This window comes from Thamnophis sirtalis, unplaced genomic scaffold, assembly GCF_051295495.1.
Source record: "Thamnophis sirtalis isolate CommonGarterSnake01/CBP01778 unplaced genomic scaffold, rThaSir2_p1.2 scaffold_11, whole genome shotgun sequence".
Classification (NCBI taxonomy): Eukaryota; Metazoa; Chordata; class Lepidosauria; order Squamata; family Natricidae; genus Thamnophis; species Thamnophis sirtalis.
In genome coordinates, this window is record NW_028261391.1 from 23,449,503 (window position 1) to 23,471,108 (window position 21,606).

Below are 21,606 nucleotides of genomic sequence, written 5' to 3' on the forward strand. Positions count from 1 at the left end.
CAGGTTGAAAGGATTTTCTGGCAATAACACTGTTGCCTTTTCTATGGCATGCAGTCCAATTTAGATCTCCTCTCACTATTTCCTTCACCAACTTTCCAGTCACCAACCAAAAGTAGCACATTTTGCATTTATGTTCTGTCAATTCTTCCTTGAACTTGACATAAAAGTTCTCAATTGTTTCTTTTTATGCATCAATAATATAAATTTGAATAACCATAATTTTGTTTGCAAAATTTATTACTCAGTCACTGACCATTTTGTACCTACATACTGTCTTTGCTATATCTTTCCCATGAAAGATTTTTCTTTGACCTTTTTGTGATCTTCTGACTAACGGTATCCAATTTAAATCCTTTTCAATTTGATGATGCATAGGACACCAATATGCATTTAACTTATTTCATCTTTCACTCTGTTAAGTTTTCCTATGTACTTGCTTCTTACATTCTATGTTTCAACTGTAGCCTTTACAGCTTCAGATAACATCAGCAACTAATAGCCTGGAAACAAATATAACCATATCAAAAACATAATTAGCACTCTCAAAGAGTCTCACTCTTTCTTAGTAGTACATTGAGTGCCATCTGACTCAAGGGGCCCTTTATCTAGCAATATATTGACAATCACTTCATCTTGTCTATCCACATGGCTTCCTTGAAAAATAAGCTCTCCCCTAAAATATTTAAACACATGTGGAGACAGTCTCCGTCATTTCCTGGGGGGAAAGGAGGGGAACGTGCACCATGAGCCCCACATTCACCTACCATCCATGCGGAATGGCCTCATGGAAGCTGCCGCACCCCTTCCCTTAGTGCCAGCTGCAAAAAAAAGCGGCAGGGCCAGCGACATTAGTGCTGGCAAGAGTGTGCCAGAAACAGACAGAACTTCCAGTCCTCTCTGGATCAGCTGATCTGCGGGCCGCAGGCAGAAGTTAAGGGGCCTCCTGCACCTCAAAAATAATAAGATCTCCCTGAAAATAAGGCCAAGCTCTTATTTCAGGGGTTAAAAGAAAATAAGACCCTGTCTTATTTTCGGGGAAGCACAGGGTATATTTCTGCTGATTTTCATACCTTGGGTGTTCCTACTAAAAATATACTTCTGGTGTACTTCAGTCCTCCCTTCAGGAACATCCTCCTGCTACAATGAGGCATGTTTAAATACTTACTTATTAAATTTGAATTCATACTATGCTTCCTTATCTTTATTAGAATCTTTTTTTTCATTTAATATCTGCCTGCTCTGAGATAAGTTAAATCAGGATGGTCCAACTTCACCCAGCATTAGTGCAAATAGCCTGATAATTAAAGATTTAGCAAACCAAGCATTTCTAATTAATGCTGGGATTAGGAGAATAATATCTTAATACTACCCATCCTCAGCAGTAAACATTCTACTATTTCATAGGGTGTATATATATTATAGTGCCTTTGTCATCTTTTTAATCCTTAATAATCTCATGTATCACAATAGATATTACCAGAAACGATGTATAACTGATTGATAAAATTTAAAAAACCTAAGTCTACAACCTCATTTAACACTTTTCTTTCTCAATATACGACTCCTATTCAGTTCCGTTATCAAGATCCAGATACACAGACTCCTTCAAAGAACATTACGATGCTCAGAGCCCCCACTTCCCTTCTCCAATCCAATGTCACTTCCGCTAAGCATCTGAAATTATTAGATCTCCTCTTCAGGGGTGGATTCTGGCTGCTACTACTGCCAGTTCGCTCAGGGATGTGCTGTGTGTGTGTGCACACTTTGTGTGCCCATGTGTACGCTTGATGAACGCTGTGCATGCATGCACAGTGCAAAAAATGCTCTGCGCATGCACAGAAGGCAAAAACAATATGGTGGCGCCTATGGCGGTGTCAAGAAAACTGGTTCAGAGGTGTGGCAGGCCTGGGTCGCTGCCGGTTCCAGTGAAACTGACCACAACATGTTCACAATATGTCAACTACATCCACTGGCCTCTGTCCTAGATAAATTTGTGATCATATGCATGACCTCTTACCATGAGAGCCAAGCACTTTTCCAGGATCAGATACATCATGAGCACAGGTTGGTGGGAAACGCAATCAGAGTATTTATACTGTATTCATTTCCTGATTTCATAAGCATCTGTTTGGCCCCTGGACAAGCAGACTAGATTGTCTTTATTATTTAAGCGAGACTCTTTTGTTCCTAAGTCACAAAATGGCTAGAGAGAAAATGTGTAGATAACCTACATATATGCAGAGGATTACAATGCTTTAATGAAGCAGCATTAATTACAATGAATTATCCTTAAAATTTCCAACACAGCTAGTTTCTTTCGCTTGCAATTTTTTCGTCAAAATCTGAACTACAATCTTGGCTGCACTGATAATATTTAAAACGTGAAATCATGAAAACATCCTAAGCTCCACAGCTAATTAATTGCAGAAACTAAGAGGAAAAAAAGAAAGAACATGGTGATCTTTTCTGCACTTGTACATTTCACATAAACTGTGAAGCTGAATGTCTTGTTATCACAGCCAGAATATAGTTATTTGCTTAACAGAGGAAAAATCAAAGAGGGTGTGTGTGTGAGGGGAGACAAGAATAATGAATTGGAACATCAAAAAAGCCAATATGCATTCTAAACTCCTGTCCCCACTTTAACACTCTTAAAACATCACTTTGTAGCCCAGGCCCTATAACCGTGATGGCGAACCTATGACACACATTCCAGAAGTGGCATGCAGAGCCATCTCTCCGGGCACGCCATCCGTTACCCGTTGCTCTTCTGGGTTCGGTCTTTGTGCATGTGGGAGCACCAGAAAAAGGAAGAGCAGTTTCCGAAGCTTCTGGTTTTCGGTGGGCACATGCATGCCAACCAGCTGGTTTTAGCATGTGCATGTGTGCCAGAAACCAGAAGACGAGAACGCATGTGCACACCGGAAACTGGAAGCTAAGCTTCCTGCCGTATGTGCGCCTGGGAACTGCTCTTCCTGTTTCCAGTATTCCCACTCGTGTGCGCCAGGGACCTGCTCTTCTAGTTTCTAGCGCTTCTCTCCCCCCATGTGCACTCCCGTTTCGGCACCTGGTGCCAAAAAGGTTCACCAACACTGCCCTATAAGATTGTTTCAAGTTGATCCAGCCCACAACTAAATCAGTCTTAAATTGACTTTAGATGTATTAGTTTTAAATAATTATTTCAACCAAAAGCTGAACCTATCTCATTACAGCTTCAAGATATGCAAACTCAATTTGCCATGCCATCTAATCCAACTAATCCAACTATTGTGAGTTTAATCAGAGGTTTCTTTTAATAATGCTTGGAAGTACAAACAAACCTTCCATTGCTAGCCAGCTTCAACTACAGTTATTTTATCTCTTACCATCTGCCTTTCTTTCCCAAATTCTTTTTATACCCATCACCATTTCACCAAAATATTTTTGACACCAATTTCTCACCATGTTTCAGGTGCTATTTGCATCAAAGAATTGGAAAAAAGTCTATAGCTCATTTGTCAGGAAGCACTTGGAATCGAAATATTGAGTATTCAACAAAATTGACCAATAACCAATCTATGTATACAAAACTTATTCTTTTTAACTTTTTCTGTTTACATATTGATGCCCTACAATTTCTATTTTGCATGCACACAATAGTCAATTATATGCAAATTTATGCTATTTCTCCCTTGCTTCCTCAAAGATTTTTGATGGTATTATTTCTATAGATTATGATATCAAAGGAACTAAAAGTTTAAAACTCAGATAGCTACCTAACATACTCCAGGAAAAATAATAATTAGAATAGTTGTTTTACTCCCAATCAAGGTTAGAAAGGCAATCTGAGGAAATATTCATAATATAATCTTACTTTACAAACATGTTTAAGGAATAAAATGCTCTGCATATTGTGAACTTTGCTTATGGAATAGCACATCTTCTCTATCATCAAAAGATTGTTTTAAAATCTGATTTGTAACTGAGTTACATCCATATCTTATTATGATAAAAATATGGCTGTTCACATTAAGCCATGATTTACAGAATAAACTATGATGGCTTCATTATATATGATGCAAATCAGAGGTGGATTTCTCCTGGTCCTGTCTGGTACGCCAGAAGAGGTAGTGAAAATCTGGCGTACCGGACTGGTAGTAATGGTGGCTTGGACATGCCCCCAAACCTCGGTCAGAAGCTTTTTTTAAAGCCCTTTTACCCTGCTGGTTCAGGCAAGGGAAAAGAGGTTTTAAAAACTACAAGAGAGAGTGGGGAGAGAGAGAGAGGAAGGAAGGGAAAGGAGAAAGAAAAAGAAAGAAAAAGAAAGAAGGAATCTCACTTTTTAACCGGGATTCAGCAAAGTAGAAAAAAAATCTGTTGCTTTAAATCGGAACTGAGCATGCCTGGCTGTGGAATTCTGGGAGTTGAAGTCCACAAGTCTTAATGCTGCAAACTTTAAATTGAAACCTGCTTTAAATTGAAAAGCCCAATTTAAATTGAAAAGCTCAAAAGGAAATTTGCAAACATTCAGCAGTTTGTTTATGGGTCAACTGAACAACAAACTGGATAAAAGGTAGGATTCTTATATGGTTCTATGTTTTTGGGGTTTGTGCAATATGGGCTTTGTGTTTCTAAAAGGGTTTGGATCATACCCTGCTTGCGAATGGAACCAAACTTTCTATAGGCTCATTATCTCATTTTCTATCTGGCAGGCATATGGAATGAGCCTTTCTGGGAGTAATATTTTATTGGGGGGGGGTGCTTCCCACAGAGGGGAGAAAGAAAGAAAGAAAGAAAGAAAGAAAGAAAGAAAGAAAGAAAGAAAGAAAGAAAGAAAGAAAGAAAGAAAGAAAGAAAGAAAGAAAGAAAGAAAGAAAGAAAGAAAGAAAGAAAGAAAGAAAGAAAATCAGCATAGCAATTTAGGGCTAGAAGGCTATTCAGAGGTCATCTAGTCCAACCTCCCCTGCTGCAGCAGAAAACCTTACATTGTCTGGATTATTTTGGTACCTCTAACAGCGAGGAAAATTGCCAGAAAGGAGAAGGAGTTTACTAGGACAAGGCTGCCATGCAGAGGAAGGCAGAAATAGTCCTTGACTTATGACAATTGAGCCCAAAATTTTCGTTGCTAAGCAAGATCCTTGTTAAGTGAGCTTCACCGGATTTTACCCAATCCATGACATCTCCTGGTGAGTGACATCAAGTTGCCATGCCTACCCAGTCACATGACTGCAAAGCCACACTCACAGAATAGGTAATAAAAAATTTTGAAACCCACCCTTGATGCAAATTATAAAGCGTGTTTTATAAATTATAATTGCTTGGTTCATGCATCATATTAAGCTATCATTTCAGTACTAAAAATAACACCGCTTATATTACACTTGTTTCGTTAAGTAGTGAATAGTGGCTTCTAAATTGTACCTAAAACTATGACTGATTAACATGATTTCATCTGGAAATTATACCTGATGTAAGCTAAATCTGGCAAGACAGCTAAAGCATACTTGCTTCTGAATTATATTAACAGACATTAATTTGAAATACAAGAATGGCTAGTAAGTTCCAACCTTTCTGTTTTTGATTCATTAGCTGCTGTGCATTGTTCAAAATCTTGACTTAGACATTGTAGTTTTTCTTGCAGTATTTTCTCCCGTTCCACACTGCCCTCAAAAAACTTCATCTTCTTTTCCATTGCTTTTACTTTCTCATCCAGTAGCTTAAATTCATGAAGGATCAAATAACTGACTCCACAATATTTACACATTGTTTCATCTCGGGACATCTAAAAAATAAGCAACATGTACAGTGAAAAAAAACCTGATCCTTTTTAAAAAATTAATAAAAGCAACTTTTCATATGGCATCAGAACAGTGTCTCCATAGCACATTATTCCAGTGGTGGACAACAAATGTTCCAGCACAGAGTCTGAAGTTAGAATTCTATCATTCCTTATCATTACCAATGCTGGATGGAATTTCTAACATGTATAGTTCAATGTATCTGAAAGTACAAAATAACCTACCCCTGAATTATTCATACAATCATTTTTACCATTCTCCTTGGAAATTTAGACAAAATCTACATTCTCCAAATGGGCCAAATGGATATAAGGTTCTTAGGGGGCAAAATGAAAATCACAGTATTTACCTTGACATAGTGGAATATTTATCATTTTCAAAAAAATAGCTAGGTTAAGACCTGTATATAAATAGTTACCTGTTCTTATTAATAGCAAAGAATATTTGTGCAGAAATGTTTTTTTATAAAATTAAATAGGTTTATAGGTCTATTCTATTATTTTTATTACAAACTATGATAATCTACAGTTTAGTGGCGTATTAACAAGAATGCTGATGAGCTGGAATAGAAAAAGCAAATTCACTGAATACATAATCTAGTCTTCTCTCTACACCTGTGACTTGTCATAAAAAATAGAACTACAGAGACATTCCTAGAGTAAGGGGACAGAAGCAAATCTATAATCCTGGCTAAAAGTAATCAGAAATTATAGATTTTTTTCCATAATTTTTTCATTAAATAATGAAATAGTTTCATTTGATGACTCAGAATTATTTATTAAACATTTTATAGCATGACTCCTCTCAGTAACTGTAACTCAAAACTTAAAAATAATTTCTAATATAAAAAATTGCTATAACCACCAGTTTGAAAATGTGTTATCCTTAAAATAAACAGATTATACTGTTTGGAAAAAACATCACATGATGAAAAGCCACACAGAGTCATGATTCACAAAGAAACTATGAAATTTGGTCGATGTGAGATTATTAATCTACTGAAAACAAGATATATTTGAGGAAACAAATACATGTTTGAGTTAATGTGAATTGCATTGCAGAAAAAGAGGCAGACTTCATTCACAAGCTCTGTCAATTTCATACACAGTGCCCATTTTGTTAATTCCCTCCAATAAATCAAAATGCTTTGATTATTCCTACATGGGAGCATGTACAATAAAAATATGTTGAAATATTAATGAAGCACACAGGACTAATGGTAAGAATATCTGTGTCATAATTCTTGTGAACCAAGGACAGAAACCAAGCAGAAAAACAGGCATAATTTGTTATAATTGCCAAAAAGTTCCACTTGGGTTGTCATTTTCTTGCAACTTACTCTAAACAAACAAACAAATGCAGAGTGCCAGAAGCAGCTCAGGGAAGTCATAAGAAGAATTACAGTGAATGAAAATCAAATTCCAAAAAACAAAACAAAACCCAATTACAATGAAAAACTATTGCCCCATACAACACAAAAAAATTAAATCAACATTTTTCAAACTCTTAACAACGTTTCTGCAAACTATAGAATGCTGAAAATGGTCTAAAGATGAGTGTTACAACCGCCTTGCAAAAGGCTAAATTAAGCAGGATATAGCTGTGACCATTAGAATATCCCATGTATGGCAACTTGAATCACTCAATGGAATGAAGGCGAAACCTATAAAATAACCTACACAAAAAAGGTAAATTTAAATACTGTATTCTTAAAAGAAACTCAACCATACTATTAGATTAAATCTTTATTGTTAGTGAGATTCTTCTGGAAGTTTATAAACGTAACATAACTGTGGTCCTCTTCATATATTTTTCCACATGGACAGGTAGATATAAATAGTGGCTTGGTTATGATATGCCAATTTGAGGGTGAAGACTTTCTTGAATCCTACCTCTCAATATGACAAAGACCCCTGATGAGGGATGGAGCATGCTCCCATTGGACATAGAAGAACTTGGGGCCCGCGTGTACGTTTTTCACTTTAAGAAGTGAATAAAGTTGGTAATGATAACTGCTTTTTTGTCCCACATATGGCAAAGGTATGGCACAGGTAGATTCGTTTGAGCTAAAGTGGGTACAATAAGTGGGTGGGATATAATAAAATCATCGTAGTGAGCTTCTGCTGCCAAATATGACTAAAGTTTAATTCAAATTGCAATCAGTTAAGTGAAGGGCACTATGAAATATATAGTATAGAGGTGATAGAAAAAGCTACCTTAAATTGATAAAAAAGCCCAGTTATTAGATGTTAGGCATGAGACATAGGATAGCAACAGAAAAAAGCAAGATTCTTCTACAAAACAATCCAACTTGAGTTATTCTTGACTTTATGCATTATTTGCATAGCTGTCTTTTTTTCTAACATGAAGAGCAGCATAGCAATGCAAGTATTTGTAGGGGACTGGAGACTAAATCATATGACGAACAATTGCAGGAACTGGGTATGTCTAGTTTAATAGAAAGAAGGACTAGGGGGGAAGATAGCAGTGTTCCAATATCTCAGGGGTTCCCACAAAGAAGAGGGAGTCAAACTATTTTCCAAGGCACCTGAGGGTAGAACAAGAAGCAATGGGTGGAAACTAATCAAGGAAAGAAGCAACTTGGAACTGAGGAGAAATTTCCTGACAGTTATAACAATTAATCAGTGGAACAGCTTGCCTCCAGAAGTTGTGAATGCCCCAACACTGGAAGTCTTTAAGAAGATGTTGGATAGCCATTTCTCTGAAACGGTATAGGGTTTCCTGCCTAGGCAGGGGGTTGGACTAGAAGACCTCCAAGGTCCCTTCCAACTCTGCTATTGTATTGTATTTTAAATAAATGTATTTGTCTCTTTTGCTCTGAATTTTATCTTCCTAACAACTCTCGTCTCCTAAAGGAAGGATATATAGACTAAAACATAATATTAAATCCTGTCGCACAATCAGCTTAATGGCTATTTGAATATCTGCAGTTAAATTTCCCTACTCCTAGTTCAATACTGTAATCTATGCTGGCAGTTCTATGCCATATTCTTTTAAAATAACCAGTAGGCATCACAAGATAATCTAATCTGTCTAAATAAGTCACTGCACAACATTTTAAGACACCGGTGATTTACTAAAATGAAATAATGGTATTTGCTTTCCTTCAAAACATATTAAAAGTGCTTCTCATCAACCTATCAGTATTAGTATAGTCTTTATTGTCATTGTACAAAATAAATGCAACAAAATTGTTTGACGACACTCGGTGAGGCGCCAGGAACCCCTACTGCAGCCGTTATTGTGTGGATATACATCAAAATGTATATAAAAGAAAATATAGTAGATATCATGTTAAATTTACTTGCACAAATAAAAATGTTTATTGTACTACAATTGTGTTAATGTTATATTATACTGAAGACTTTAAACTATGAAACGAGTGAGACAAAATAACAAAAAAATGGGAATGGGTATGATGGATATTAAATAACAACCCTTCTTGAGAAAAGGAGAAGAAAAATATTCAAATATTACAAAAAGATTAAAAGGGGGGGGGAATCAAGTTGGTTTGAAAAAGACAAGCAATAAACACTAATCATATGTATTTATGAGACAAGCCATAATCTAACTAATTGGCATGTCTCACATGATATTCTAATTATTTTCTAATAAAAGTGTGTACCTGTGATATTGGGTACTGGTTTGCTACGCTTGCCTTTATTTTTCCTAACTCTTCTTTGCCTCATGAAGCCTGATCATAGTTACAGTGGCTCTGAAGGAAATGAAAAATTAATTCTATTTTTCCTGGCAGTAACAACCTGTGCCCAGAAATATGAAACCATCATTCAGAATAAATACCATAAGGTTCCAAAGTACTAAAATTACTTATTGAAAGAGGACAAACTGAACTGTAACATGAAGGAAAAGGAGAGACTGTTATCCTAAAAAGAACACGGTGATTTCTTGCAGCACCACCACTTTTGTATTTCAAAATAAACAATTTCAGACATTCCAATGTATGTATCCACTTTCACCAAGACACCGGACTGGATAGGGAGAAGGTTGGGATAGCGAGCAATTCTATTTGAAACCTATATAAATAATCTGAAAATACTAAATTCAATCCCGAGTAAGATACATTTTGTGTTACCAACCAGAGTAACTTTCAGCTAAGGAATAGAACCATGTGCTCATCTGTATTTCTTTCAAGAACTTATTTTGCCTTCTCTGGATGCTCACAAAATCACATAAAGCAAATGATATAGGATAATTGGAATACATTATTATCAAGATAATATTTTCCCATATATATTATATTATACTGAAGCAAAAGTGTATCACTGTGCTATATTGAAATGCTAATAAATGCTTTTAAAAAATAGAACACTTTGCCATAGCATTTAACTCTAGCTTCTTATGATTTCTGAATAAAACTCAGTAACCAGCATAGATAGACCCTTAGCTACATCACACACTAAACAGCAGCAGTCCAGCTTTGTCAGTGAACTGTCCCTAGAACAGTGCAGGAATCATGGTTACTTGACAAGTATCAGTATGATGCAAGGGTCTGTCTCATTGCCACATTATACAGGATGGAAATATATACAAATCTATAGAATCAAGGACAATGTCATTATTTTGATGACCTTCCACCTTGATTTTTTAAAATAATGCTTCCTTTTCCAAGTATTAAAATGTATCCCAATTAATTTCTTTTCTATCATCAATACATATCAATAAGTTTAAATTATTTGTCCATTTTCCTGCCTCTCCAACCAAAATAGGCTTACATGGGATGAAAACTGTTATTCAAGTTAAATAAAAATGCAATTGTGGAAATATTACTGACCTAAGGAAACATGGAACAGGAACGAGGGAGTGATTTCTTTAATTGCTGCACATCTGACAACTGATAAGTCAGAAGTATGTGATTGCTGTATAAGAGGGATGTCATTTCGGTACCATGGTAAATTACCATGAGTGATACATGTTAATAGATCAATCCTTTAGAATAGTAATATATTAAATATAATTTAAAACCACTATTATGTACTTTTACAAATTATTGTACTTTTACTCTATAAACTATTTTCAGAAGTCTATGTTGGCTTCCTCTGTACTTTAGATAAATGTTTATTCAGAATGGATTATATTATAAAAAAAGAGAATCACTGTGATATAGTGTTTAAGTTGCAAGGAGCACAGCGATCCAGATTCTAATCCTCTCTTATAAACTAGGTGACTTTGTGTCAATCATTCTCCCAAATCACCATAAGAAAGAAAGAAGTGCATTGATAAGAGCATCCAAGTATAACAACAAAATAATTAAATAATGCAGGCAACAGAGAAAGAAGACTGTGTCCTTTGTTCTTAAGGGTATCAGATGCATAGAAGTTTAATAAATAAAGAAAAAATAAAATTAATGGAAAGTCAAATGGGGGAGTCATGAGAAACCAAAGAAATATATCTACCTACATGAAACAACAGTGCAATAAAGAACAATACTAAAAACATCACATCATTTAATAACAATCTTTTATGTAGATTATATTGTGTATGGAGGAAGAAGATTATCAAACCTTTGTTACAATCTAAATTCTATAAGCTTATCGTTGTAAACCAGGGCTAACTTCAGAGATCTCGTGGCACTTAGCCTTGTGGCTGCTGTTGATTCTTTCACACTGTCACTAATGACTAAGCATTTCAAGCTGAAACAGGTTTACTTAGAAATAAAATTGCACTCCCTGAGTTTAGGATTTCATATAAAAGCACTATTGGGTCAATTAACCATTGTGAGCTATTTTTTTCAAAGAGATGCAGAAATTGAATAGGGAACCGAATTAAATATTATAAAGTCAAAAACCATCAAGGTTGCTCTTCTTAAAATATACAGCTTGCATATTTTGGCTGTCATTTTTGCCATTACTTATTCTCTAAGAATGTTATTTTCCTTTTTTTGGGGGGGAGGGGGGTATTCTCTACACTCAGCCACCTTATCTATTTGGACAACAATACTATATTTAAACTAAGTCCCACTGAAATGAAAGATAAATCTGAGTTCAAAGGAATGTTATTCACTAGTTAAGAATGCATGTGATTTGAGATTTAATTGTCTGCTCTCAGTTATCTAACAGGTTATTGTGAAAGACTTTTCAAAAACTTAGTAATGGACTCATGCCAAATAGAGTGTCATGCACTGTATATAGATAAATCTGATGGAACATCTGACAAACCCTGGGAAAGCAGAGGAAGAAACATGATTGTGGCATCTCAGCTCAACAGAAGGGGAAAGCAAGAGACTGAGATTAATTATGCCAGATATAAATTCAGTTTATATCTAGGCTTTCAAGATTTTGCTACATCCCACTCCCCCCAGTGCAATAACAATCTGTCCAAATATACAAATGATTCTTGTTTTCAGTTTCCCATCTGATTGCATGATAACATTTAATCTCATTATATGAATAGCACTTTCAGGATTCATTCAATAAATATGTATGTTGTATTATTAATGTGCTGGAGTAACAAACACTTTTCTGAGTAAGACTTGATCAGGTTGAAGAAATCTCATACATGACATGGTAGTAAAAGTGTAGTTGAGATTTTCATTTGGGAAACATCTAAAAGCACATACCTCATTACAATTAATGGTGTGGAAATGAGTTTACTACAGATTGTACATGGCAAACAAGGAGGAATTGGAAGCAATGGAACCAGACCCAATTTTGTCAAACCCATTTGCCTATCCTTTTTCAGGACCTAATGCTGTTGGAAAATCACAGCCATGAATGTGGTGTAACTTTTCACCAGTATAAATAGTATAAATAGAACCTCCAAAGCTGACACTTCTTCCCTAAACTAGCAGTGGTGGGAGATACTAAGCATCCAAAAGATTAGAATTTCTCTGTTTATATCTGTATAACATGTGAACATAATGTACTCTGACATCAATTGTATTAATTAACAGTAGTTTTAATGCAATTAATATAATTAAAGTCATGGCACACTATGTTCATTGACTCAGCTTCCATCCTTCTGAGGTCGGTAAAATGAGGACTCAGATTGCTGGGGGCAATATGCTAACTCTGTAAACTGCTTAGAGAGGGTTGTAAAGCACTGTGGTATATAAGTCTGCTATTACTAAGTGCTATATGCTTTCATAAAAGAGGCTTATAGATATATAAGTTATATATGCAGTTATAGGCCAGTTATTTTACACAAAATCTGTTGCAGTCTGTGCTGCATTCTGCAATCTGAAAACATTGAATGTTCTCTGAAAAAAACCTTCTCACACAATAAAAAAATATCATTCCTGTAATTTTATGGACATGACACCTATTCTACCCTAATCCTAATCCTAACCCTAACCTCCCTGTGTTATCAAGCCGTTTAATTTCATATTTTTCTTAGCAGAAGTTATATCTGTCCGTTTCAGAATTCCTCCCCTCCCAAGATTTTTTCATTTTTGTATGCACGTATGTATGTGTGCGTAAGTCTTTTATATAGGAAAATTCATTTTTCTAAAAAACCCAACTTTTTCAAGAATAGCAGCATGCGCCTGAGGAAAAACACACTAATATTAAAGTTAAGCAGAAAGAGGAAAAACATTAAATAAGAATGTATGTAAAATTGTGGCTTGATAATAGCTGCAAACAGTTTAGAAAACCGCATCACTTTTTCTTTCAAAATCATACCTTTCTTATTTCTTCTGGCAAAGGATACACAGGAATATGCCGATCCATTTCTTTCTATATTTTTAAAGAATTATCAGAAGACAGTCACAAAGCCTATTAACAAATAAACACACAAAATAAAAATGAATTAGGGGATTCAAGAATACTAAAAGTTTTTTGTTCATGTGATAAACCAGAAAAAATACCTTCTCATTATCTGCAGGGTTAAATGGCACATTTGTTTCCTTCCTGCATTACACATGCTACAAAGGCTGACTGTACAACTGTAAAAGAAAATAAAGGTAATAGAGGCATAATAGTCTATCTCCAGATTATCAGAGAAGGGAGGGATTTCTTAAATTGAACACAGAAAGTACTTCCTGAGGGAGAAGGGTATCAAAAACTATCCTAAAGATGCAAGAAAGCGAGGCAGACAAAGCACACTTTTTTTTACAAGTTAGGGATCCAATGTTCCCTCATGGCTCTTAGATTAATAGGTTTATTTCTGGAACCTTACATTCATTTATGTTAATATTTTTATTCACCTGGATTGCTATTCCCTCCTTATGTTAATTATGTTAATGGTTTTGCTTGGGTCAATTAGGACAGAGGACCTACTCAAGGAACATACTAAATTAACTAGAAATTGTGAAGCTCTTCTCTTTCTTGCTTCATATATTACTATCCTAAGATTTTCTGCAAGTAACATGCCCATCGTTTTCTTCCTTGGATCCTCTTTGTTCTTTGGGAAATCATGAAGAATGTGTAGAAGAGTAAAGAAAAGCAAATGGTTTTTTTTCCCCCTGCCTTTACACATAACTTTCCTCAAGCAGCAGAAAAGGGACGGTGTAACCTTGCTTGAACTTTGAAACAAATTTTTTAAACAGTTAGTTTGTCAGTGTTTTAAAAAGAACATATTGCTTTGCAAGGTTTATAAAGTGCATGCTGTGACAAATCAATTTGAATTCTTTTTCTGATATAATAACTTGTTTAGTTTAATATGGGAATGTACTGAACACAGTATACCTGGCTTAAGCAAAACATTTGACAAAGACTTCCATGAGTTTATTTGAAAAGATTGCAAATTATGAACTGGGTATGCTATTATTCATAGATCCACAACATTCTAGGTTACACACATATAAAGACAGAGAAACATCAAATGGAAGAAAGTATTAAGATTCAGTTGGAATAACAGTCAGAAACCAGCCATATAAATTTCAACAAAACATTTAAATGCTATTTATTTGAATAGGGGGGAAAAGCATGAATATAGGAAAGGCTGCATATGAATACATGCAAAAATAAATACATGGATAATAAGATAAGTAAACAGTGTATAAAAAGAAAAAGAGATGCAGTCTTTGGCTACATGAACAGATCTAGAGCAGTGTTTGTCAACCTTGGCAACTTGAAGATGTCCGAACTTCAATTCCCAGAATTCCCCAGCCAGCATTCGCTGGCTGGGGAATTCTGGGAATTGAAGTCCAGACATCTTCAAGTTGCCAAGGTTAACAAACACTGATCTAGAGTATCAGGTCAAGAGTTGTCATAATTTCTCCCAGTTCTACATTGGTCAGATAAAAATTAGAATATTGTATGCAGTCTACGCACTGCACTTTAGGAAAGACACTGGCAAATTAGATTATTACAGAAAACAGTAATCAAATGATAAGGAGCTTGGAATGAAAAATGAAAGATGAATAGTTAAAGTAGGTTGAGTAGAGGTTTTCTTTTACCCCAGTATTTCTTCAGAAAACAGAACAAGATACAACAGATGTAAATTACAGATTTTGTTAAGACATCAGGAAATTTTCCAAGTAGTCAGAAATATTCAACAATGGAACAAATTGCCTGGGGGGGAGAGGTGAATTCTCTTATGCTGCAAATGTTTAAACAGACTGGTTAGCCCTCTGTTAAGAATACTGCAATACTGGATTTCTGCGGAGGAGGTTGGACTAAATAATCTCCAAGATCTCTTTAAACTGTTACATTTTATGATTCATGAAATGTCATATTGTTTAGTAAAGCATACGCAATCCATAAGCACATTTCACAGGATTAAAATTAGGTGTAGAATTTCTCAACTCAGATCTATCTAAATAGGACAATTCATTGAAAAAGAACAAGCTTGCAAGAAGGGGAAAGAACTATGTAACTCAAATAAAATTCTGATGGGTGAAGAATTTCTCTTTAAAAATACAAATAAAAGGGGAAACAATGTTCTCTCAGGCAATTTTCCCCTTCTAACCCTTTTGTCCCAGATTCTGTATACAGCAGGAGGGATAAGTTATAGGAGTCTACCAATGTAACTTTGAGAGTTTGATGAAGATAAATCTCGGAATAATTTGCTATATTTGGGGAGGTTACCGACTGTTACTATTTGTTTAACATTTGAGGAATACTATCCCCACCCTTCTTAAGTTCAATTGCTGAACATGAGGACTAGGAAGATTAGAAGAAATTGAATGTTTGTGTAGGAAACATTCCTACACTTCTAGTAGCACCAATTCACCAATGAGGTCACTTCTAATAGCACCAATTCCTAGGCAGTTTGTGCAGGGAGCACTCGGCTCCTCCATTCCTTAGCATGAAATCTGATTAGGCCATTCTGTTATGTTTGGTCCTAATGATGAAGCCTTGCAGTTCAAGCCAAAGAGGCTATCAAGTTATTTCCCATGAAGCTGAAACGTGCCCTTTCCTTTTACAGAAATTCGGTCTTTGGCCATTCTGTTTTAAAAGATCTCAGAGTAGAAGAAGCAGGGAAGAATTCCCCCGTGGAAAGCTTTAACAGTCATAGGTGGGCTCAAAGGTGCTTTTTCAAAAGGCAAGTGAACTGTTTTTGTTTTTTTCAATAAACAGTAACAGAGTTGGAAGGAACCTTGGAGGTCATCTAGTCCAACCCCCTTCCCTTGAGGAAGATGACAATCCAATTGCCTTTTTGGGTGAGGGGGAAGCATCTTTGAGAGACAACGATGACACGGGTAAACATTAACAGAGTTGGAAGGGACCTTGAAGGTCATCTAGTCCAACCCCCTTCCCTTGAGGAAGAAGACAATCCAATTGCCTTTTTGGGTGGGGGGAAGCAACTTTGAGACAACGATGACACGGGTAAACATTAACAGAGTTGGAAGGGACCTTGAAGGTCATCTAGCCCAACGCCCTGCTCACGCAGGAGACCTGTACTAGCATCTCCACAGTCACGGTTGGAGAAATAATGATCTGACTCAAGGGAGGGTTCAAAAATGCACAAGGGAGCCAGACACACCGGGACCTCGTATATTCAGTCCAGGGGGTTGACGGATTAGGGTGCGGAGTTAAAGGCAACGGACACCAGCGGTAAAGGGACCCACACGAACTCACTCACCCCCCCAAGCACAGCTAGCAAAACACCGCGGGAAGCAACGACAGCCGCGCAATGTTGTCAACGCCCCACCCAGGAGTCTCTCCGCTTCTTCGTTTCCATAGCAACCAAGGAAGCATGCCCGGCAAAATCCCGGAAGTAGGGCAGGCGCGGAGACCGGAAGTTATTTCTTCGGGGCTCGGCGTTTCTCTTCCGGGTTCTTTTTTTTGAACTGACTTGACTTGACGGCTCAGTTCAGGCAGTCGCACGCGAGAGTTATGCGTGGAGGGGCTCCCTCCACCCCCACGGGTGCTTGGCGATACTTATGCGTTAGTAAGGGTATGCAATCGCTGATTTTTTTTTTATTTACAGTAATTGATTGCAGTGAGGTTTAGCTCACCATCTGAATAGGTTAGTGTGATGAAGTGTGTTGCTCAGTTTTGGAGAAATCGCTTTTTCAGTTGCCTATATCAATTTAATTAGTACAGGTAGCCCTCCCCTTAATAACAGTTCGTTTATGACTAGTTTATATTGCTATGAAAAAGCAAAAAGTTGTGGTTTGCTGATTTTTTAAAAATATATATTTTATTTTGATTCAAAATCATTTTCCATTAAACTGTGTCATCCGGGTATGTATATTTTGTGAAAATATTTTATACAATTACAATTTACAGCCATATTATTTTATCTATTTTTAACTTAATACTTATATATACCATACCTAATGCTATAACAAGCATTTTCTCTATTTCACTTCTCTGTTTTTTTCCACTTTTCATATTCTCTAACCACTAATGAAATAATTCCCATATGTTATAATAATCAGATTGTTCTTTCTCTGTTGTGGTTTGATATTAATGCCTTATTTAGCTTTTTTTTCCCTTTTTGCCAACTTTTCCACACTTCTCTTCCCCCCCTTCCCTCCCCTTCCTGCTTTCCTATTTACTCTTGTATTTTGTAACTTATAATCTAATAAAATGTTTAAAAGTTAAACCACGGTTTAGTAACCGAAGTTGCAATGGCACTGAAAAATGTGATTTATGACTTTTCACATGAACGTTGCAGCATCTCCATGGTCACTGTTCAAAATTTAGACAATTATATATAGCAATAGCAGTAGACTTATATACCGCTTCATAGGCCTTTCAGGCCTCTCTAAGCGGTTTACAGAGAGTCAGCATATTGCCCCCAACAATCTGGGTCCTCATTTTACCCACCTCGGAAGGATGGAAGGCTGAGTCAACCCTGAGCCGGTGAGATTTGAACCGCTGACCTGCTGATCTAGCAGTAGCCTGCAGTGCTGCTTTTAACCACTGCGCCACCTTGGCTCATATTGGCAACACACTCATATTTGTAACAGTTGCAATGTTCCTAGGGTCCTGTAATTCCCTTTTGCGACTTCCTGACAAAGTCAATGGGGAAGCCAGACTCAGTTAACCACTGTGTTAACTAGCTTAACAACTGCAACAACTCATTTAACTGTGGCACAAAGATCATAAAATGAGGCAGTTAACAAATATTTTGCTTAGCAACAAAGATTTGGGGCTCGATTGTGGTCGTAATACTCAACCTGTAGTAGAGTTCGCTGCGTTCGGTATTAATTAGGCAAATTACTAATACTGTCATTAGTATACCTCAATCATTGCATCATGCCATGATAAAAATACATATATGTTGTCCCATGTGCCATTTCAATTTTAGTAGCATGTGGAAAAAAATTAGAATGAAGAGTTTCATGATCCTTTAAAAGATGGTCTCCAAAACTACAAAAGTAACTCCCATGTTATATATTCCTACAAAGGACTGTTGGGATTGATCAAGCCTTACTAGAAAATACAGTCATAAGTCACTTTTTTCAATGCCGTAACTTTGAATGGTCACTAAGTGAACTGTTGTAAGTCGAGGACTACTTGAAGTGTGACAAATATATTCATTATAGGTGGTGAAAATGTGTGTCTCATCTGGTCTTGCTATGTAAATTATGGTATTATTCAGCTCTGAATAGCATTAAAATATTGCTAAATCTCTGATCTCTGTACTTGCATATACGGTGGGGCAAAAAAGTATTTAGTCAGCCACCAATTGTGCAAGTTCTCCCACTTAAAAAGATGAGAGGCCTGTAATTGACATCATAGGTAGACCTCAACTATGAGAGACAAAATGAGAAAACAAATCCAGACAATCACATTGTCTGATTTGGAAAGAATTTTTTTGCAAATTATGGTGGAAAATAAGTATTTGGTCACCTACCAACAAGCAAGATTTCTGACTCTCACAGACCTGTAACTTCTTCTTTAAGAGACTCCTCTGTCCTCCACTCATTACCTGTATTAATGGCACCTGTTTGAACTTTTTAGCAGTATAAAAGACACCTGTCCACAACCTCAAACAGTCACACTCCAAACTCCACTATGGTGAAGACCAAAGAGCTGTCGAAGGACACCAGAAGCAAAATTGTAGACCTGCACCAGGCTGGGAAGACTGAATCTGCAATAGGCAAGCAGCTTGGTGTGAAGAAATCAACTGTGGGAGCAATAATTAGAAAATGGAAGACATACAAGACCACTGAAAATCTCCCTCGATCTGGGGCTCCATGCAAGATCTCACCCCGTGAGGTCAAAATGATCACAAGAACGGTGCACAAAAATCCCAGAACCACACCGGGGGACTTAGTGAATGACCTGCAGAGAGCTGGGATCAACGTAACAAAGGCTACCATCAGTAACACACTACGCCGCCAGGAACTCAGATCCTGCAGTGCCAGACGTGTCCCACTGCTTAAGCCAGTACATGTCTGGGCCCATCTGAAGTTAGCTAGAGAGTGTTTGGATGATCCAGAAGAGGAGTGGGAGAATGTCATATGGTCAGATGAAACCAAAGTAGAACTGTTTGGTAGAAACACAACTCATCGTGTTTGAAGGAGAGAGAATGCTGAGTTGCATCCAAAGAACACCATATCTACTGTGAAGCACGGGGGTGGCAACATCATGCTTTGGGGCTGCTGTTTCTCTGAAAAGGGACCAGGACGACTGATCCGTGTACAGGAAAGAATGAATGGGGCCATGTATCGTGAGATTTTACCTTCGAGACCGCCTGCTGCCACATACCTCCCAGCGGCCAGTAAGATCCCACAGATTGGGCCTCCTTCAGATGCCGTCAGCCAAACAGTGTCAGCTGGTGGGCCCTCGGAGGAGAGCCTTCTCTGTGGCTGCTCCGACTCTCTGGAACCAGCTCCCCCCGGAAATCCGGACCATACCCACTCTCATGGCCTTCAGGAAAGCTGTAAACACTTGGCTGTTCTGGCAGGCCTGGGGCTGTTGACCTCACTGTTGAGGTCCAGTCCCGACTAGAATGAATGTATGAGGGTGTTTGTTGTTTTTAAATTGTTTTCTTTTATCATTATGTGTTTTTTATTTCTTATATTTTTTATAAGCCGCCCGGAGTCCTTCGGGATTGGGTGGCATATAAATATATTTAATAAAATAAAATAAATAAATAAATAAATAGATTTTGAGTGCAAATCTCCTTCCATCAGCAAGGGCATTGAAGATGAAACGTGGCTGGATCTTTCAGCATGACAATGATCCCAAACACACCGCCCGGGCAACGAAGAAGTGGCTTCGTAAGAAGCATGTCAAGGTCCTGGAGTGGCCTAGCCAGTCTCCAGATCTCAACCCCATAGAAAACCTTTGGAGGGAGTTGAAAGTCCGTGTTGCCCAGCAACAGCCCCCAAACATCACTGCTCTAGAGATCTGCATGGAGGAATGGGCCAACATACCAGCAACAGTGCCAACCTTGTGAAGACTTACAGAAAACGTTTGACCTCTGTCATTGCCAACAAAGGATATATAACAAAGTATTGAGATGAACTTTTGATATAGACCAAATACTTATTTTCCACCCTAATTTGCAAAAAAATTCTTTCCAAATCAGACAATGTCTGGATTTGTTTTCTCATTTTATCTCTCATAGTTGAGGTCTACCTATGATGTCAATTACAGGCCTCTCTCATCTTTTTAAGTGGGAGAACTTGCAAAATTGTGGCTGACTAAATACTTTTTTGCCCCACTGTACTTTCAGGTGTAGGGTAAGCAACTTGTTGCCTTCCACATGTTGTTGAACAACGCCCAACATTGTCATCCTTGGGCCTTTTGACTGGGTTTATGAGAGTTGTAGATAAACATTTAGAAGGACAAATATTGTTCACCCTTAGTGTGTAGTGCATGATTAATAACACTGATTCTGCCCTGAACTACTTTAACTGGTTCAAGTCAATTGTCTAGTAAAAAAACAAAATGGATCCCATAAAGCTGCTCACAATTGCTGCAGATCACATTTGCTTTGTCCACAATGTATTTGGAGATAATAACTGATTGGAAAGAGAAAAAAAATCAGGAACTGCATGCACTTATTATTTTTTGTTCTATTTAAGAGCTTCGGATAAGCCTTCAAAGAACATTCATTTCCCCTCAATTGCAATTTTAAAAAACCCTGTTTTGGGGTATTGTGTAATGAGAGTAAATGCAAGTAATACTTAATTTACACATAAGCTGTGGTCCACATAAGGCACAATTGGCTGAGTTCATGTAGCATATTATAAACCAGAATTTACAAGCCTATGTCTGGGCTCACAAATGTGTGAGGTACAGCATAATGAAAAGTGTATATCAGTTCTAGCTAGAGCTCTTGCCTTCCTTAATAGGAAAGTGCTTATCTAAAGGGGCTTATCAACATTGTAAAACCAAGTACATATTTGTTGTAGGCTTTTAAGATACTGGAATGTATTGTTGCTATTTATGTTGTATTTTATTTTGTTCTAACAGCTACTGTAATAAAAGGTTACAGCAAC

General features: G+C 37.0%; 1 protein-coding gene across 3 annotated transcripts in view; it reads right to left on the bottom strand.

Annotated features, from left to right (window-relative positions):
- LEKR1 (leucine, glutamate and lysine rich 1) overlaps nucleotides 1-21,606 on the bottom strand; it is an 80,949-nt gene that overhangs the window by 32,062 nt on the left and 27,281 nt on the right. For 2 of the 3 annotated variants that reach the window (XM_014057150.2, XM_014057151.2), the window contains exons 1-3: nucleotides 16,782-16,865; nucleotides 13,436-13,528; nucleotides 5,547-5,761 (exon numbers count right to left, since the gene is read on the bottom strand). In XM_014057150.2, the coding sequence (XP_013912625.2) occupies nucleotides 5,547-5,761; nucleotides 13,436-13,483 (263 nt within the window). In that variant the 5' untranslated portion in view covers nucleotides 13,484-13,528; nucleotides 16,782-16,865. Of the gene's footprint in view, nucleotides 1-5,546; nucleotides 5,762-13,435; nucleotides 13,529-16,781; nucleotides 16,866-21,606 lie in introns of those variants that run through there. The other variant, XM_087725330.1, reaches the window with a different exon arrangement.